Source organism: Pomacea canaliculata, linkage group LG5, assembly GCF_003073045.1.
Source record: "Pomacea canaliculata isolate SZHN2017 linkage group LG5, ASM307304v1, whole genome shotgun sequence".
Taxonomy (NCBI): domain Eukaryota; kingdom Metazoa; phylum Mollusca; class Gastropoda; order Architaenioglossa; family Ampullariidae; genus Pomacea; species Pomacea canaliculata.
This window is the reverse complement of record NC_037594.1, coordinates 31,567,244-31,586,771: the sequence shown is the minus strand read 5'-3', so window position 1 is coordinate 31,586,771 and position 19,528 is coordinate 31,567,244. Positions and strand designations below refer to the sequence as shown.

The window sequence follows — 19,528 nt, the reverse complement described above, 5'->3', positions numbered from 1 at the left end:
CCCGAAGTCACACAAATAAAAGATTGGTGCACACAAAAGATACAGACACTGAATGTGTATGGACAGCGGCCTTTATCCTGCCACAGATTTCTAAACTGGTTTACATGAGGTCACAAATACCGCCAGCAACTACACCACTACCACCACTACCACCACAACAGCCACGAGACTTGGCGATCTGTGAGATCAGCGAAACGTGACCGTCACCTGGCTACGGGATGTGCATCAATGCACGTTCATGGTCGAAGCTTCTGATGTCAGATTCCTCTGGGGCCGGGTGGGTCGAGTCGTCTGTCAATGTTGACGGGTGGCCTGAAGTATTTTATCGCTGACGACTATTCCAAAAGAGGTAGCCTTCTACGCCACTGGAGATTACCTTTCAGAGTTATCTCCCCATTATAACAACTAATTTACTCGCCTCCCTTTTATCAACGTTTATTATTTCAACTGTGGAACCAGTTAAGAAGAAGCAAAGTTGCAAGGAAACATTGTGTCCAGAGACTGTGTTCTCACTGCGTATGTTGACTTTGTGCTTCGCCAGCCTGAAGTGTAGGGACGATGGAAAGACAGCGGAAGTAACTGCTGCAGTCTGTCATACATAAGGTGCATCCTTAATACACACAGGAAAGAAGAATTCAGATTTAAAAAAAAATGACCACCAATAAGAGAAGAAAGAATTGCTTTAGTACATCGCCTACCAAACTCCTTGAAAAAAAACGTTGTGTGTGTGTGTGAAAGAGAGAGAGAAAGAGAGAGTGTGTGTGTTTGATAGAAAAGCGTGTGTAAACAGTTACCATTATCTAATATATAACAATCACACTCTCTTGTCTATGCTATGTGTACGTTGTCTGTCTGAAAAGTAACAGGACAATTTTTTTTCAACTCCGGACCATAAACTACATGATTTCCACTTCAAAGTACCCCCCCTCGAGTGTAATGCCCTTTTCCATCCTTCTCTACTATGCTTCTATGTTTGTTCTTTTCTAAACCCACTTTTCTTTTCTTTTTTATAATACCTTTTTGTATTTCTTTTTCTTATGTGTTTTTCTTCTTTTCTATCGCACACAAAATGTCGAATGTACCCCTCTGCTGCCTTCTTCCCTGCCAGGAACACAGTTTGTACCAGAGCAGCCGGCGCTCGTGAAGGTAGCACGTCATCACCTACCCATCATACACAACACAGTCATAGGTCAAAGGGCGGGTAGTGCACACTTGCACCCACAGCCAGCTGGTGGCCCTGAAAAGAGATAGGTACAAGGATGAACAATCATCAGGACAGGTGAGAGTTGACGTCCTCGGATCTGAGAATTTCTGCCAAAACAGACAGTTCATCAATTACCAACAAGCTACACACCCTGCATGTCATCTACCCATCCCATGCCCTCAATTACCAAGCTACACACCCTGCATGTCACATCCCCATCCCAATATTTACCACATTGATGTCTGATTGATAAGAGTTTTATACAGTAATACTACAAGACACCTGTGTTTTTCGAAAGCCACAGGACTGACATTTTTATGGACACAATTCTTCATATTCAATTTATATTATAAAAATTAACTCGAGAAATCGCAGTCACTAATGACTGTCAGTGTGATGTTCACGAGCTGCTGCTGCTACACAACCCACAGAACGAGGCTTTGGCTTCGACAATAAAATAACATCAGCTTGTCACACATTTGTCACCATCCCTTCATACAATTCTTTCGCGACTAATGGGAGCATGCTGGAAACATGACATGTCATCTCTTCATCCATGACACCCTACCCCTACCTTAACCACCACCCGTTGTATTCCATCACTAAGCTCGATGTTGTCCCCCTACCCACTGTTACTTTGAGCCTCGTTCTGACATGCGACAAGTGCAGGTGACTGGAATCTTCTCACACTTGCCGCATGCTGTTCTTGAGGTCCGAGGACCGGACTGTCAAACCAAGCGGCAACATTGTGGAACATTTGTGTCCTGGTGTTTCCCACATCGACACCGCAAGAAGCGCAGGTGTGAAACAAAAGATGGGAGAAAACAACTGACTTCCAATCAAGCTGTGACATTACAAACACAAGAAAATTTCAGTGGGCTGCTGCACACGGTTTCCAGAAAAGTAAAGTCATCTTAGGTATGTACTGGAATCATTGACACAATTTGAGTCCTGTTTCTCTTTCTGTTCCCTCCTACGGAGACTCAACTCTTCCTCTGTCACCTCTGTCATCCTCACTCAGCTCTATTAGCTCATCGAAGTCTCATCACTTTTTAGCTTGATGGTGGAGTGTTATATCCATCATCTATCTTGGTCAGGTGTTGTGAGGGGGCATCCATCTCCTTTCCCTCGCAGTTAACATTTACTATACAGTACTGTATATTACACCGTATTGACATATATACTTACATATAAATTGTGTTGCTGTGGGAAGGTTGGTATGCATTAAACCTATTTCCTTTATTTATATTGGAAAAATAGTTTTAATATACGAGTTTTTAGGGATTAAACTCGGATGCAGACGTACTACTGTACTAATGTCCGTCTAGAGTTCTTAAGATCACGTGATCAGAGATTTCTTTAAATCATTAATATTTCAGAAAGTAATTCCCACATTAAAAGTAAGCATTAAAAAAAAAAAAAAAAAAAAAAAAAGAGACCAGCCGACATGACTTCGATAAACGCCGAAGGAAACACAAAGGTCGGAGGTCAAGAAATAGGACAGTCACAAGAGGGCGCTGGAGAGGATGCATCTATCGTCAACATCGAGACTTCGGGGACATCAGACAGACAAACAATCACGGCGCACTGCAGTCATGTGACCAAGTCACAGCACACCCACAACACTTCCACCGATAACAAAAAGGCCCTCGGCAGTGACGTCATTACAGCTGCTGATGATGGACAGACAGGAAAAGAAACTCAAAAGATGGTCGGGGTGCTAACCTGGTAAGACAACCGTTCAGCCTGTCGACATCGTAATTCATTAACAGTAGACATCGAATTATAGAGCTGTTTGTAATTAGTCTTCTAAATTATTGTGAGGAACGAGGCCGTCCTTGTCAAATGTTTGTGATATGATTTTGATGCAGGTTTGGTTTAAAGAAATTCAGTGTACAGGAGACTGGTTATCTTGCAGTTCTAGCTTTACTCTTACGTTTTATTTATTTCCTACTTTTAATTTTTGTTTTCAGTTCCGATTTTCAGGGCCCTTGGAAAGGCTCATGATGATTTTTGGTCTTTTGGGATCGATGGCTGCTGGGTGTGGACTTCCTGTGAACATGATTGTCTTTGGCAATGTTGTTGACATGTTCATCGATGGCAACGAGATAGCAAAGTTAGCAGGAGTACTTGAACAAATAAAAATGAAAAAAAAACGAGAAATATTGGAACGACCAGAGAATAAAGAGTAAGCAATAAAAAGGAAAATTGGTAACAGAGATAAATGCGAAAATAATGATGTGAGCATCTAAAGAAAGTATGTTTAGTATATTTCACGCATTCTAAATGTTCAGAAACAGTTTTTTGGGGGGTGGTTTTCGTTTTTTTTAAGGGGGAAGGTGGGTGATACCGGGTTATTTGACGTGCAGAGCCACCAACTGGACATACGGCGATGTTCTGAAGGAGAAGATGGCCACCTACATGTCACACTTTCTCTTCATCACTGCTGGAGTGTTCGTGACCAGCACGCTGGCCGTGACCCTGTGGACGATGGCCGGCGACAGGCAGACTGTCCAGATTCGAAAACGATTCTTCAGGGCCATCATGCGCCAGGACATCGGGTGGTTCGACACCCACGAGGCCACCGAACTCAACTCACGCTTTTCTGCGTAAGTCTGTCTGTAGGTGTGTCGCTAGCTGTCTGCTCGTCTGTCTGTATGGCTCATTGTTTATCTGTCTCAACTGAGTGAGGTCTGGCAACCAGGTGTCCTTGGTAACTAGATATTTAGCATAAAAATCAAATGCACTTCAAGTCAGTCCCTACCTTCCTCTGAACTGATGATCAGTAATAAATAATTTTGTCCCCTTGACACAAAAAACCCCAAAAAATAAAACAAAAAAACAACAACAAACAATAACGAAGAGAAGGGTGATGTGCAGTGATATACAGAAGATCAGTGAAGGACTTTTCGAGAAGGTGGCCATCGTCGTGCAGTGGATGACCTCGTGGCTTGTCTCATACATCGTCGCCTTTATCCAGGGCTGGAAGCTCACTCTCGCTGTCATCGCCTTCGGGCCTTCGTTATAATTGCCAGCGCTTTAATGATGAAAGTATGTATGAGCATTTAAATATTTTATATAAGAATCTTAATGCTTATTTGGACTTTTTGATGGTTTTCATAGGTATTTGATTACTTTTTATAAGCATTGCAAACTTTTAAATAACGTTTAAGTACTTTTGAATGGGCTTTAATTATCTTTTATTGATATTTTATGAAAAATTTCTTTGTTGAGAGGTAATTAATGACCGGACCCGCACTAATGTGGAATATTTTAGTATTTTCGATCGTTTACAGCAGATGCAAATCCTTATTTTTTCTCGTTGTTGCTTTTTAATGCAGACATTTTTTTAGCTGATTATCTTTCCTTTTCACAGTCTGTCACTGCCTTGACCTTCTATGCCATGTCTTCTTTTCTTATTTCTCTGTTTCTTCTTTACCACACACACACCATTGTAGGACTCGACAGATACATTTTGTGATGTGTATTTTTCGTGAAGCTGGTAGACATGGCGTCCATCCGGGAACTGCAGGCGTACGCCAAGTCAGGGGCCATCGCCGAACAGGCCCTGAGGGCCATCCGCACCGTGCAGGCCTTCCAGGGACAAGAAAAGGAACACAAGCGGTAAAAACTGTGCACAGGGGTTGTCTCCTCTTCCTCCGCAGATCAGGCCATTTAAAGAAATGAATAAATAAATTTGGGCAAAGAAATTAAAATAATTAAGAATAAATAAGTCATATCTGACACAAAGGGAGTTATAAAAAGGAGCTGGACATCACTGAAGCAGATTTCTTTGTCCCGTTGAAGACCACATGGTCTCGTTGTGTAAGAGTATATTGTATGAGCGCTCGTATCTCTTATTTTGTCTGTAGGTTTCTTGCATCTCCTGCCTCTTGCGATGATAAACAAAAACTTAATATTCATGCTGGTACCAGACAATGTTTCTTCATAATTTATTTGCTAGTGTAAAGTGAACATCTTTATAACCATCGTTTATCAAAGCTACGAAGACAACTTGGTTTACGCCGTGAAGGCTGGATCCAGAAAAGGTGTTTACCTCGGCATCGCCATTGCCTCGTATTGGATGCTCATGTTCTTCTCCTCAGCTGTTTGTTTCTGGTATGGCATCCATCTTAATACAGACGGAGGGTTTTAGCCCCGGAGACATTATAACTGTAAGTTTCTAACCAACTAAGGATATCATAGATGGTATACAAGGAAGGGATCCTAAAGATACTATTAAACTTAATGGTATAACCGCCAAAACAAGTTGTGTATGTGATCTGACATTTTTTCGGGGGTTTAAAACGTGTCTTTATAAGTCACACGGGAAATGAACCGCAGTAACAGATTGTGAGGAAGGACAATTTTATTATTGCAGGTCTTCTTAGCGACCTTCGCTGGAGCCGCGTGTCTTGGCACTGCTCTGACGAACCTTGAGAGCATCTCCAGCGCTCGCGCAGCAGCCACCAAGATATTCGAGGTCATCGACCGTTGGCCTCAGATTGATGTTAGTTCTGACAAAGGGGAAAAGATAGAAAATCTTCAGGGGCTGGTCGAGTTCAAGAACGTCCACTTTTTGTATCCTGCCAGACCGGATATACCAGTAAGTGGTTTCCAAGGTAACACCGGCAATGCCTGAACTAACAGCAAATTGAAGTTAGTCTCAGACCTTCTGACATCGTTTAAAAGTTGGTTAAAGCCTGTGACTAGAGAGATGGTGGAGCTTGTTCTGATGCAAGGTTTGGCTAAGAACAGAGCTGCCTTGTTGACTGTATTGTTAGAACAGGTGCTGGGTTGCAGGTGCTGAATGGCCTTGACCTTCGAGTGGACCCAGGTCAGACTGTGGCATTGGTAGGAGCCAGCGGATGCGGAAGAGTACGATTATTCAACTCTTACAGAGATTTTATGACCCGGAAATGGGGCAGGTCAGCTTAGGGATGAACGTTCAACATCTCTTGGCTGTTCTTGAGTTACTTTAGTTTCTATCGCGTAGACATACGCATGCGCAGACATGCAGCGAAGCTTGCACCCACGCCCAATATAAAACTAAAAATATATCAAGGTCCTTAAACATTTTAAAGCAAGTCTTCTTTTGCAGAAGTACGATGTGAAGAATTGATAGAAGACTTGCTTTAAAAGTTTGGTTTGCTGCCAGCCTCGTTGGCTGTCGCTCATTTCGTGTCTGACCTCACGTGAAAACAGGTCACGGTGGATGGACACGACATCAAGACCTTGAATCTGAAATGGCTACGAGACCAGATCAGCGTGGTCAGTCAGGAGCCCGTGCTCTTTGCTGCCACCATCGCTGAAAACATCAGGTACGGCAAGCGTGACGTCACCCAGGCCGCCATCGAAGCTGCCGCCAAAGAGGCCAACGCCCATGGCTTCATTTCACAGCTTCCTCAGGTAGGAACGGACAAACATGACTGATGAGCAGATGAACCAGCAAGGATGAATATTGTTGACTTGTCAGCATATGTCCTGCCTTCCCTCTCTACCAACCCATTTCTTAATTAAGTCCCTTGATTACCCAACATTTACCTTTTTATCTGCCCTTCGTTTACTTTTGCGTCTATCTTTCCTCTCTGACCTTTGCCTACCTGTCTATTTTCACTTCACACTTCGCTTCACCTTATTTTTTCCCACGTTTCCTTTCTCTCATGCGATCTCACACTTGTCGTGACTGTCTGCAGTGAGTTCACATCTCCTGCCTAATGTCACGCTTCCTCCGCTGAAAACTAACTCGGGTCATAAGCAGGTCATCCTGTGGTTTCCAGGGCTACGACACGCTGGTGGGAGAGAGGGGGGCGCAGCTGAGTCGGGGGCAGAAGCAGCGCATCGCCATTGCACGCGCCCTCGTGCGCAACCCGCGCATCCTGCTGCTGGACGAGGCCACGTCAGCGTTGGACCACGAGAGCGAGGCCGCCGTGCAGAGCGCACTGGAGAAGGTCCGTGACAGGCTCCCCATAGCCACCAGTGCTTCCTAGCCTTATCATGCCGCCGACACGTGGGGGCTATGCACTCGGGTTTGTGATAGGGGTGGGGGCAACGGTAATAATTAGATAATTATAATAATAATCCAGTGAGTGCTTGTATCTACAACTAGAGGGATATTAGAATATTTAATAAAAATATAAATTCTCTAGAAAATGGTCTTATTTGTTATGCAAGAAGATATATTCTCAGGTAAAGTGTTATTCTTGATTATTTACTTTGCAAAACAATTTGTGTATGTGTTTATATATTTATATACACATGGAAAACTTAAGACTCCGTATTTTTTAAATAACAAAATATTGATAAACTCTAGAAAATATCAGTGTAACCCAGTCACGTGATGCTGTTGTGACAGGCTGGGCAGGGAGGACCACGATCGTTATCGCTCATCGCCTGTCCACCATCAGGAACGCGGACAAAATTGTCTCCATCAGTGCTGGCTGCAAGGAGGAGGAAGGCAACCACCACAGTCTCATCGCCAAAGGTGGACTGTACGCTCAACTGATCAACCTGCAGGTGAGACACACCTATCACTCTCAACAAAGCGACTGCATTCACCCTCGAAACGCTCAGACGAAAAGGAGGCTAACCTCGAATACCTACCGTCTATGTATAATTGAATAATGGTCAAAGGAAGTAGATATTATCACACGTTAACAAGGAACTGAACTCAAGATGAAAATAGTGAAACACTTTTTAACACAACGTATCTCTCAGCTTTCTCTCTCTCTCTCTCACAGAGATTTATTATATATATATGGAACGTCGAACATTATTATTGGAACTGGCTATAGGAAATAGTCAAATATTTTTGACAATCGTTTTATTTAACCGACAAACAAAATGCACGCTGCAGTACAGTCGGGAAAGGTTAACAAAATGTTTATAAGTATTTTGGAAGAACAACTTCGACAGTTTATTTTTCAGTTGAGACTAAAATGAAAAATGTGAATTCTTTCAGTGCACAGCAGAAAAAGAAACAGGAAAAGGTATGTTAACAACTTGGACTGAACTGCTCTGTAGAACAAATTATTGTTATTATCTTACATTGTCTAATAAACACTTCACTGTAGAAGATAAATTAGTGGCACTATTAAATTGTCTAATAGCACTTCCACCAAGTCCTCTAGTGACAACAGGAACAGAGCCGTCAATTTAATGATGATTGTAATCTTGATTGAAACATTTCTTTTGGCCTAAGACTGTAGAGGACAAGACTACAAGACATGGTAGAATAATGTTGTCAAAGGTTGAGAGTGGATAGTTCCTAACCCGCGATGAAGCTCGATCATCCTTTTATTTCAATGACGCTGAACACCGTTTCCTGCACGTTGACAGACGTAAGAGACCTGGATGTTCTAGAGGATGATGATGATGCTGCTGATGGCGAGTCTTTGGCCGAGGAAGACTCGGACCAGCAGAAATTGAGGTTGAGTCGAGTTTCCACTGTCTCCGGCCGGTTCCGCACTCTCAGCATCCGCTCCAGCAAACGCAGCATCAGCAGCGGGAGTCACGTGGGCAAAGACGTGGACGTGACTGAGGTACGTAGCCGGCTTCATCTTGTATAACTAAATAGTTGTCAAGCAAGTCAAACACTAACAACTGTTAAGCTATGAAATATAAGTCAGGAACTACGACTTATAGGAAGGAATGATACCTTGAACTGATGACGGTTTGGTTCCAGAAAGAGGAAGAATATCCATCCTGTCTAAAAAGAATTTTGCAGCTCAATGCCCCGGAGTGGTTCTTAATGCTGGTTGGATTTATTTGTTGCTCAGCGTCTGGTCTCGGTCCGCCAGCTTTCGGTTTCCTTTCAACAGAATTTATCAGAGTAAGTTAAGTTAGTGTGAAGGAAAAAACATAATGCAATTAGATGATGAGAGCGACATTGTGAGAGAAAGGAAGTGTGCTTGAAGACTTGGCTGCCGTTTCACAGAAAACCTGTGTGTACACCTGTCTCTACCTTACATGACATTGTTTCTGTTTGAGTCCAGATCTTCGCGTGTACAGACAAGGAGGAGCAGTCGTATCAAGCCATGGTCCTGGGCATGATTGTCATTGGCATCGGCCTGGCCATGGGATTTCTTAATTTGCTGCAGGTGAGTTCATCAAGAAGATAAGGACTCAGCTCTGCCTTCTTGGTGAACCACTCACATTTCCTACTCTTAATTCTGAAAGCAATCGAATCGTTTATTTTGTGATTGGCGGACATCTTAAGCGACCTTTCACCTTGTTCATGTATGGCATGGTCACAACATGGACTGCAGTTTTTTGTCGTGCAGTGTGGTCAAGCGGTGTCATTAATTTCAAGCATGTACCAGTAAGTCTTGATTAATTTGTCTTCTCCCTAAAATGGCAACCGATTGTTTCAGCACTACTGCATGTCATTGTGGGGGTCAAAGTTGACGGCTCGTCTGCGCAGTAGGACGTTCAAGGCACTGATGCGACAGGTATAGCACCCTGCTTCTTCCTACTACAGACTAAACATCCTGCACCACTCCTACTGCTCCACCCTACACCATCTTAAACCATCCTGAATCATCTGTATCATCCTGTACCACCATGCAGCATCCTACCTCACTCTACAAAAGAAATGTCAAATGTTGTGACAGAAATGTTACAGTTTGTCAATATTCATCAATCATTTAAAGAAAGACCTGGAGTGAGTTGGCGAGAAGAAGTCAGGATGAGGTGGGCTGGGAGAAAGTAAGAAAGAAGAATAATATATTTTAGTCAAATACAGTAAATCACAAAATGAAGCAGTATACAAAATAACATCATGTACAAGTCCTCCAAGACAGAGGTACCCAATGCCACTGAAAGTTTTGTGTGGTTTGTGGTAGGACATGAACTTCTTTGATGACCCAAAGAACCAAGTCAGTGTCCTGACCACAAAACTCTGGGCCGATGCGGCGACAGTTCAAATGGTGAGCCACAATCATTTCCTTGTAAACAATAGTAAAAATGTTTTTTTTCTTTAAGTTTTTGAGAAAAGGGGATAATATCTAGTTTCACGAACAGTAAACTTCTTGCCCCAGTTGTTCACGAGTATACAAAGCCCTTCTGTCCTTGGCGACATGCTGAGCTCCAACCATTGGATCACGTGATCATTGTGGACCTTCGTGGCGTCTGCTGAGTTAGCGAGGGAGACATTGCCTTTCTATAGCAAAGGAAGACTACTTCATGTTACATCGCCAACTGTTCCGAGACCAGCAGTTCTTGCCTGTGGATTTGTGTTGAATTCGTTCACGGTTCTTCATCTCTTCATCACTATCAGTGTCACACATTTTGTGCCCCACAGGATATACGTGTATCTGATCCTCGTACCCGGGCACGTGGATTAGGAAATGTTGAATTCAAAACCAAACCTTAAGTAGTTGTAACGTGCACGGTGTTTTCCCATTTATGTTCAGACTGAAACACAGATGTCGTGGACTTGATGGAACTTTAGTTCAAATAGTGAAGAAAGATCGAGAAAAACATGAGTGATTGACTAATGATTGAATTAATGTTTTGAGAAACCTTCATGCAGGCACACACACACACACACACAAACAAAAGCACGCGCGGACACTTGGGTGCAAAGGTGGGTAGTTTGATACCAAGATTCTCTCTGTACCCAGGCCGCAGGGTCCAAGCTGGGTCAGGTGGTGGAAGCTGTCTTCACGGTCGCTGCTACTCTGGTGATCGCCTTCGTGTTCGGCTGGAAGTTGACTCTGGTGACCCTGGTCTTCATACCTGTCATGATTATCGCAGACATAGCTCAGAGACAGCTTCAGAAAGGCATGGCCAATTTGGAGAAATCCATGGTGCAAGATGCTGGCAAGGTATAATATTTGCCAAAAGGTTTTAATCTTAAAATCGGAAATATTTTCTTTTTTTCTTTTAAAGATGCCTTATACCAATATGTTAAGTGATAATGATGAATCGACAGCATGTCACAATTTACTCATCGATCATAGGATGAAGCTCTGTTGGGAAACGCTGGAGTGAGGTACACATGCCGTCCACGACAATCATAATTATATTAGTGAATAGCTCAAAGTATTAGAGTTTGGCGAGGAATGTCTCTATTCCCGTGTCCTTTGTTTAGCTTTGCTCTGAAGCTGTGGACAATATCCGTACACTGACATCACTGAACAGAGCAGACGTGTTCATTGAGAGGCTGGAGCTCATCCTCAGTGCATCGAACAGGTGGGAACAGGTGTCTCTGTCCTCTCTGTCTATAAGTGCAAGACTGCAGACCTCCTCTATGCCAATGCATTCACTTTAACGAACGAACTCTACTTTGAGACTAGATTCCTCCTCATCATCCTCCTCCTCATCCTCCTCCTCCTCCTCCGCCTCATCGTCATCATCATCATCATTTATTTTTTTAAAGCCTTTGAGCAAGCCTTTGATATAGGGGCTGTACCAATTAACTCTACTATTGTAATATGCCTGATGCCACCTCATCGCAAGCCTCAGTTATTGCCCCTTGTAACCAAGCCTCCCTCTGGCAGAAGATGACGAAGGCAGCAGTCACTCACGGCGTGTTCTACGGCATCTCCAACAGCATCGTCTTCGGCTCTACGCCGCGGCCTTCACCTACGGTACGATGCTGGTGGCCAATGAAGAGATGAAGTTCTTCGCCGTCTTCAGGTCAGTATCTCATCACGTGATGCTTGTGTTTGACTGGAGTACAAACTGAAAGATATTTAGAGGAATGGAGGTAGAGAAAGTTTATCCTTTCATCATCTCTACAGTCTTCCTAGAGTCTCCTTGAATATTCCTTCACGAAAAATAAAGTAAGTACTAGAGAAGTAGACTGGCTGTCCACTATGATGTATCTCATTATGGCCCTCTGACGAGCAATGAGGATTAGCTGCCCTGGGTTCAGATCTCGTCTTGGCCTCGCTTTTTCCCTCTGCACGTGGCATCTGTTTGGGTTGACCTGATGTATAGCCTTAGATGCTGGCTTTGTGTAAAGCATCGATATCCCACCCCGCTTCTGACGAGAGGACTGGTGGATTGGTCCGACGGGTGGGCCGGCTTGCTCCGTGTCCGACTGTTGCCAGCTAAGGGGATGATGATGGTCATTCAATGACAAAATTCAGAGGATCTTTTCATCTGTGTGCGAACACAACACATATTGTACTTCACTCGTTTGACTCTAACATCAGCTTCTTCTCTGAGTGCGACTATATGTTTACAAATTAATTAATATGCAGTATAATAAAATATCAGGATTGTGATATGATTGATTTCACGTTTTTTTTTCTTTTTGTAGAGTCGTTATTACAATAGTACTCGGTATCTCATCTGCTGGCTATCAAAGTTCCTACGGACTCTACTATGTGAGGGCCAAGCTGGCTGCCGGCAGGTTGTTCGCCATCATTGACAGCCAGCCCAAGATCGACATCAATAAGTCCGGTGGTCTGACACTGGTAGGTGCTCGGGATTAATGCTCAAACTTTGGTAATTAAATGCAGGGCCTCACCCTCGAGGTTTATAAAGTTAGCACTTCTTTGCCAAAGTAATCCTTTGTCTTTGCTTAAAGAGGGTTCGAAGTCAACAGTCGGGTACAAATACACTCGTGTGCATGTCTTTTAATCCATCTATCCATCCAGCTAACCACCCCTTTGTTTATCCTTACACAATTTCTCCATAACGTTTTTGTAGTCTGCCCTTTGATCATACCTGTTCATCTTCTCGTGCACGTGTTCGGGTGTTTCAGACGAACTGCAGCGGACAGGTGGCAGTGGCCGACGTGACCTTCTTCTACCCCACGCGTCCCACAGTTCGGGTGCTGGGTGGCCTGACGATGTCTCTGGAAGCAGGTCACACCCTGGCGCTGGTCGGGAAAAGTGGCTGCGGCAAGTCTACAATCATTCAACTGTTACTAAGGTTCTACGAACCAGATTATGGAGCTTTGGTAAGTGTGATATCATCTCGTGATATTCCGCAAAATCTTCCTATCGTGTTTGGATTGTGTATAGGTATGTGTGTGTATGTATTGTGTTTGATGACGCATGCCATGCAGAAATTAACAAAAATAACTATATAATAAAAATTATAATAAAAAGGATCGACGAACATTACTTACCTAGCCTAAACTACAACTGTAAGTTCCAGCGAATAACAAGACCTCATAGTCTCATGGCTGTGACAATTATCTAACAATACCTACAGTGTGTATACATACCTATACAGACGGCTATTCTCTAGACTATGTGAAAAACGTCCCTTCGGAAATTGACAGATGAGCATATCCACAGGAATGCCACCTGAAAAACTCTCGCACTATACCGCGTGATTTGAGGGTTTCTCGCGATTGTCGTTTTTAGTCATTGGACGGCGAGGACACCGCAACCTTGACCTCCGGTGGTTGCGGCAGCAGATCGGCCTGGTGTCGCAGGAGCCAGTTCTGATGGACGGCAGCATCGCCAGCAACATCGCCTACGGCGACAACACGCGGGAAGTGCCGATGGCTGACATCATCGCTGCGGCCAAGACCGCCAACATCCACAGCTTCATCGAGAGTCTTCCGCAGGTGAGTGGTGAGGCCACTGGTCAAGTTTGTGAGTAGTGAGGTCATCACAACCAAACATATTGTATGTGTGTGGAGGCCTACAGTGGGCTGCAGAATTATACAACACAAACGTGTGCGAGTGTCTCTCATGACAAACACACACAGAATGTTAAACGTGTCATGCTATTTTACCTTCTTCGTTTATTTTTCATCATCCCCTCTGCCTTTCAACCCACACCTTAGTAAACAGCTAAACAGTCTTTTCTTTCTGATGACAAGGGTTATGAGACTAATGTAGGCGACAAAGGGACACAACTGAGTGGTGGGCAGAAGCAGCGAATCGCGATCGCACGCGCACTCGTGCGTAACCCACGTGTCCTGCTGCTGGACGAGACGACCTCTGCCCTGGACACAGAGAGCCAGCGGGTAGGTTCGCCGAAAAAAAAACAACAACAAAACAAAACAAACCAATTCATTGATGAAAGCGACCTCAAAGGACCAACTAGGCCTATCAATATCAACTAGAGTATTGTCTTTATATGCATGTGATTATAACGTGGTCTACCGAAGGTTCTTCGTAACCTACTGGCTACTCTACTCGATTTTGGAAAAGAAAATCTCTAGTTCGAGGTCTGCTTGAGCCTATCAAAATTTCTTTCTAGGAGAGATTGGGCTTTGAATTTTACACGCCATCTCGGGCAGTATGTGAACCACTTACATTCATGGCTCTTAAGGTCACGAGGGAATCGAACTCACTACCTATCTGTTTATGTTGACGTGCAGGTGGTGCAAGAAGCCCTCCAGAAGGCATGTGAAGGCCGCACGTGCATCGTCATCGCTCAGCGACTGTCAACCATCCAGAACGCCGACATGATCGCGGTCATAGGTCAGGGGCAGGTGGTGGAGAGCGGCACCCACAGTCAGCTTCTGGCCATGAAAGGGAGAGTATTACAACCTGCTGCAACTGAAGGACGATGGCGAGGCCGACTGATCACGTGCCAAGATGTCGGCCAGCTCCTGACCTACCCACCAAGTCGCTGGCCAACAGGACTGTGATTGTCGTTACGCCTCAGAAACTTGCAGTTTTCATGCGCCATTTGGGAAGCATTTGTTTACAACACAGTTCATCCAGAACTGAGAGAATCCCGTTTATGATATTTTTTTTATCTGAATCCTTTAACTGCAGTAAGAAACGCACTGTGTTTACAGGCGAGTGAAGTCATTTTGAACTGATGGTGGTGGTGGCTGATGGAACACGTGTCCAGCGATACACTAGCAATGACATCTGAGGCCACAGTGCAGGGGAGATAACCTAGCTTTGAAACACGCTGAACTGTTCCTTCACTGTTATGTCCCTTGCCAGTGGTCTGATAAAGGCGAGTGGTCATTTTGAACTGATGGTGGTGGTGGTGGCTGGTGGCTGATGGAAAACTTGTGTCCAGCGATACACTAGCAACGACATCTGAGTTGGCTGAAAGGCTGTGAAGCGGGAGCTTGCAACATAACACCATCTTTTATTGATGGGAACTGGGCTTGGTGCTGTGGACACGTGATCACTGGAAGCGCATTCAAAAACATTTGTCATCCAGACACGTTAATTTTATTTATTAAACTTCATAATTTATTCTTATTCTCTTACTCTCTTGCTTCACTGCACTATGTTTTAAGCTATGCGTAGCTCAGATAACAAGGCACAGACGCTTTTATCTGCAGTTAAAAGTGAAAAATGATTCCCTTTCAAAATAACCATTCCGGTGTTCAATAGCCGAGGGTCTATTGCTTCATAGATAAAGATGAAAGATGAACAAGGACTGGTTTCCTCTATGTTGATATGCTATAAGCTACCATAACACTAATTTAGGTTGTTTTCCTTACTGGTTGTATAGTTCTGGTACCTTGTGAAGTAAGACCCACTGAGGCCACAGTGCAGGGGAGATAAGCGTGCTTTGAAACACACTGAACTGTTACTTCACTGTTATGTCCCTTGCCAGCGGTCTGATAGCATGTCTAAAGTCCCTACAGCCTGAGTGATTCGCAGAGATTTCTTTATTTTGGTGTGGCTGATTAGTCCACTGAAGTTGCTGATACTGAGGTAGCTAGCAATGAAAAAATGTCCTTTATCAACGTATTTTTCACTCTTTCCTTTTGTCTGTCTGGATGTAAGTAAATTTTTAGAAGGCGAGAAAGTTGTTTTCTTTTCTTCTTCTTCTCGCGTTTGTTTAGGATCTAAAGCAGAACCTCAGGACAGCCAAAAAAGTTGTATTTGTTTCCTTTTAAAGAGGATATTTTTCTTGTATCTAGAGCAGATATTTGAAATTTATCCTTTACAGGTTGTCTGGTATTTAATCATATTAGGCGCCACACTGAAAGAATTACTACGATTAGCTAAATAAACTCAGATACACCATGGCTGTAATCACAGAATGTTTGCTGTATAAAACTATTAGAACAATATTATTCTTGTAAAATAGTATTAAACACATGCGTTTATTAAACGGTTTTACTGGTAAAAGAGAGTTGAGAACCTTTCATCTTGTACACTGAAAATAACAGACGTTGTAGCGAATACAATGTCATCAAGTCATCATAATAACACGATAATGTACATTGTTGCTAGCTTCAATCCGTAACACATTTTTACACGCTACCGTAACACAAAATTTCATATTTTAGTTGACATTCTTTCTTATGTTTCCTCCGTTCACCATCGCTGATTACCACTTTGCCATCCTACTCCTATATCTCTATCTACCTCGTTCACACTTTCTCTCTCTCTCTCTCACACACACAGATAAACAAAATTCGCATTTCTAGATTTATTTGAGATTTATCTATGTTCTCGTATCACTTGGCATCTGCTTTCATTTATGAGTTTAGACAACAGGTGTGTTGTGCTTACCTCAATCGTCAGTGCGAGAATGTACGATAGGGAATAGATACGTACATGTGTATGTTCATCTGCGTTTGCTGTGTGTGTGTGTGTGGACCTGTTTCAGAGATGTCATATTATCCTAACACTGTTATTATTAGATACAATTGTGCGAGCGTGTCACATGTATTTTGAAGATTTATTTGGGATCAACCCGTGTTGTACACGATGCTGTCAACACACTCCTCAACATGGCGGACACCAGCACCGTCGGCTCCACCTTGAGGAAAGCCTTTGTATGTAAGATCAATGGAATGCAGATCTGTAACCTCTCAACATGAGTTACCTGTAATGATGTAACTGTTGTCATTGATCAGGTTTGCATCGCGCTTAGACATGCTACGGCTTGTCAGGGTCTTGTTTAGTTTGGTCTTTTCCTCCCAACGACCGTTCATTGGTCTTCCCTCCGTGTGACAGTTTCACTATTGTTTACAATTTTCTCTATTTCTGCTTCAGTTTCATTACCTATTAAAATGTTTTTCTCCTGTGGCATGAGTGCATTGTCACTGACACTTTCTGTCATCCGTGTCGCAACTTTATTGTCCTTCGCGTATTCTTCCTTCAGTGTCAAAAGGTCATCGCCACCTAACAGTTCTTTCGTATGTGTCACAACTTCATCGTCTTTTAAAATCTCCTCCCCATGTTGAAGTCCTACTTCAGGCGATTCCCGGAGCTCTGATTCGAATTCGAGGTGCCCCGAGTCTGTGCCCCTGCTGATGGAGTATCCTGCGGCAGGTAAGGTCACACTCAGACTGGTCGGCTCCGGAGCTGCGGTCTCTGCACGAGCATCCACCCCTCCATCCGCAACAGTGACCTCCTGTCCTCAAACAAGACGACAGGGTCAGAGTGCAGGTAGGATGCCACAGACTGTGGTCTGACCGCAGCACAGGCCCTGGTTTTCATGGTGACGCTCACCTGACCGTTTCTGGTGTCTTTGGTCATGGAGTCATCCTGACTGACACCGGAAGACGGATTGTCTGAAGTCTTCGGACTCTGGATCGAGAAGGTCTCCACGGGACAGTGAGCTGCCTGCACGCGTGTCAGCAGCGCCACGTGCATCTCCAGCCGACAGATGGCGCACAAACAACTGGACGAGTCTGGACGACCGTCCTCGGCATTCACATGCCTGTCGCGGGCAGGTGTGTGCAGGTAGAACTGCCTTTTATGGAGTGTAGCCTTGTTATTTATTCTCATGTATTTACCATAGCCTGCATGCCAGACAAAATCTGTGGTCTGGGAAAGAGTTTCTTGACTGCGGACCTGACCAAAGCTGCTAGAAGGGACATGATTCTCGATGTCAACACCACGGGAGTCGCTGTGTACAGGTGCCCGAGCTGAAGAAACCTGGAATTGTCTCCCGTAAAAGAGAAGACCGGGAGGCGGCTGAAGATCGGTTGGAAGGATGGTATTATCCCAGATTTGCAGACGACGGGAAGGTCGACATCTGCGTAATACTGTAGGATCCGGCCGACCTTTCTGTCGTAGTCTATGCGCTCCTTGATGGTCTTGTGCCGGTCAATGTCGGGTTCCCTGTCACGTGCCTTCGCAAGGTCACGGACGCCATTAAGATACAGTTTCCGGAGATGCGCAATGTAGCTTTCGTCATCTCTGGAGGATAAGAGTGCATGGTGACACCGTAGAAGGACTGGCTCGTGTCGGCCTTTGTCTTTCTGCACAGTGCTACTCTTCCTCGCTCCACGCACAAAGCTGCCGCTGGGTGGTCTCCCATGACACCCACCCGGCGCTGGGCGTTGCGTTGTTGGTCGCAGAAGTGAACTCCGCCTGCAACCTCTGAGAACGGCGACACGTTTCTCACAGCGAAGTGAACTCGCTCGGAGGTCGCGCTAACCGCCCTGCGACCTGACCCTGGTGGTGCAAAGCTGTGGTGGTTACCGCTCACCTGTCGTCTACACTTCGCAGCAGGCGTTGACTGGCGCGCATCTTTGACCTGCATGCAGTTTGCAAGTCGTGTCACGGGGAAAGGAGCGACTGTCTTCTTGGAGACACCGAGCTGGGGCACAGGTCCGGTCAGAAGTCCTTCGTCAAGCTGTCGCCGGCCGGAGTTCAGCTGCATTTGATTCTTCCGGTTGCTGATGTACGAGGAGTGTCCTGGCAGGTAGGACGGTGTTGGAGCCAGCCTCCGATTTCCGGAAGCCTTCATCAGACCCACCACATGACGTCAAAGTCACGTGTTGTTTGCTTCTGGTGTTGGCGGTTGTCAAGGATTTGGCTGCTGGACTTCTTGGTCTGGCGCTCCGTGGAGTCTGAGATCTCGATCTGGACTCGGGAGAAGTATTGGCCTGGCTGCCGACCTCCTCCTCGCCTTGGATATCTCGCAAGGTCAGTTGGTATCGGGGTGGCATGCGTTGCCATAGACACCAACAGTTTAAAGCCATCGCATTTAGGTGCTCTGAAGAATTTTTTTCACCTGCAACATTAAACAAAGGCATTTATTGGAGCCAAGAATCAGGAAGAAGTGAAAGAATCTTTTCAAAACTCTAGATTGAACGGCGCGATGGAAAAGGGTGATTATGAACAATTAATGAACGACTGAACGGCTGTTTGGATGGATGGATGATAACACAAAAAGTTAGAGACAAAAGAGTGTAAACAGCAAGTTCGTGTAAAGGTGGACTGCTGTCTGTCTGCCAAGATCTAACGCTTAGACTCTTGCGAAGTGATTCGCTGTTAGTCTCGGCGAGCCGTAAAAAAAAAGACTGTGACTAAACCGGAAGCTTTGTAGTCTCATGCCTCGTTTTAGTAGTTAGCTGGAAAAAATCGTCTGCCAGCAGTCCAGGGATATAAGTTTGTGGTGAAAAGAGCAGGATAGAGAATGGAGAAGAAATAATTACGCTGGCAAGCATAAAATGCAAGATACAAGCTA

The 19,528-nt window shown here is 44.5% G+C and overlaps 2 protein-coding genes across 2 annotated transcripts; one reads left to right on the top strand and one right to left on the bottom strand.

Moving 5' to 3' along the window:
* The first annotated feature begins 1,850 nt into the window (after window positions 1–1,850).
* On the top strand, window positions 1,851–16,206 carry LOC112564828 (phosphatidylcholine translocator ABCB4-like). The gene is given in 31 exon segments (XM_025239900.1): window positions 1,851–2,122; window positions 2,584–2,932; window positions 3,178–3,320; window positions 3,574–3,813; window positions 4,085–4,226; window positions 4,229–4,255; window positions 4,704–4,828; window positions 5,207–5,350; window positions 5,352–5,379; window positions 5,586–5,810; window positions 6,008–6,077; window positions 6,080–6,132; window positions 6,410–6,613; window positions 6,985–7,159; window positions 7,560–7,720; window positions 8,166–8,353; window positions 8,438–8,460; window positions 8,543–8,745; window positions 8,889–9,035; window positions 9,199–9,303; window positions 9,577–9,654; window positions 10,048–10,131; window positions 10,828–11,031; window positions 11,298–11,398; window positions 11,693–11,845; window positions 12,474–12,630; window positions 12,921–13,118; window positions 13,531–13,546; window positions 13,549–13,736; window positions 13,995–14,141; window positions 14,499–16,206. Coding segments are annotated over 29 exon segments (3,945 nt in total). The 5' UTR covers window positions 1,851–2,122; window positions 2,584–2,932; window positions 3,178–3,234; the 3' UTR covers window positions 14,772–16,206.
* A 149-nt stretch (window positions 16,207–16,355) lies between these two features.
* LOC112564827 lies at window positions 16,356–19,007 on the bottom strand. The gene is given in 3 exon segments (XM_025239898.1): window positions 16,356–17,836; window positions 17,839–18,488; window positions 18,744–19,007. Coding segments are annotated over 3 exon segments (1,359 nt in total). The 3' UTR covers window positions 16,356–17,391.
* Between the last annotated feature and the right edge of the window lie 521 nt (window positions 19,008–19,528).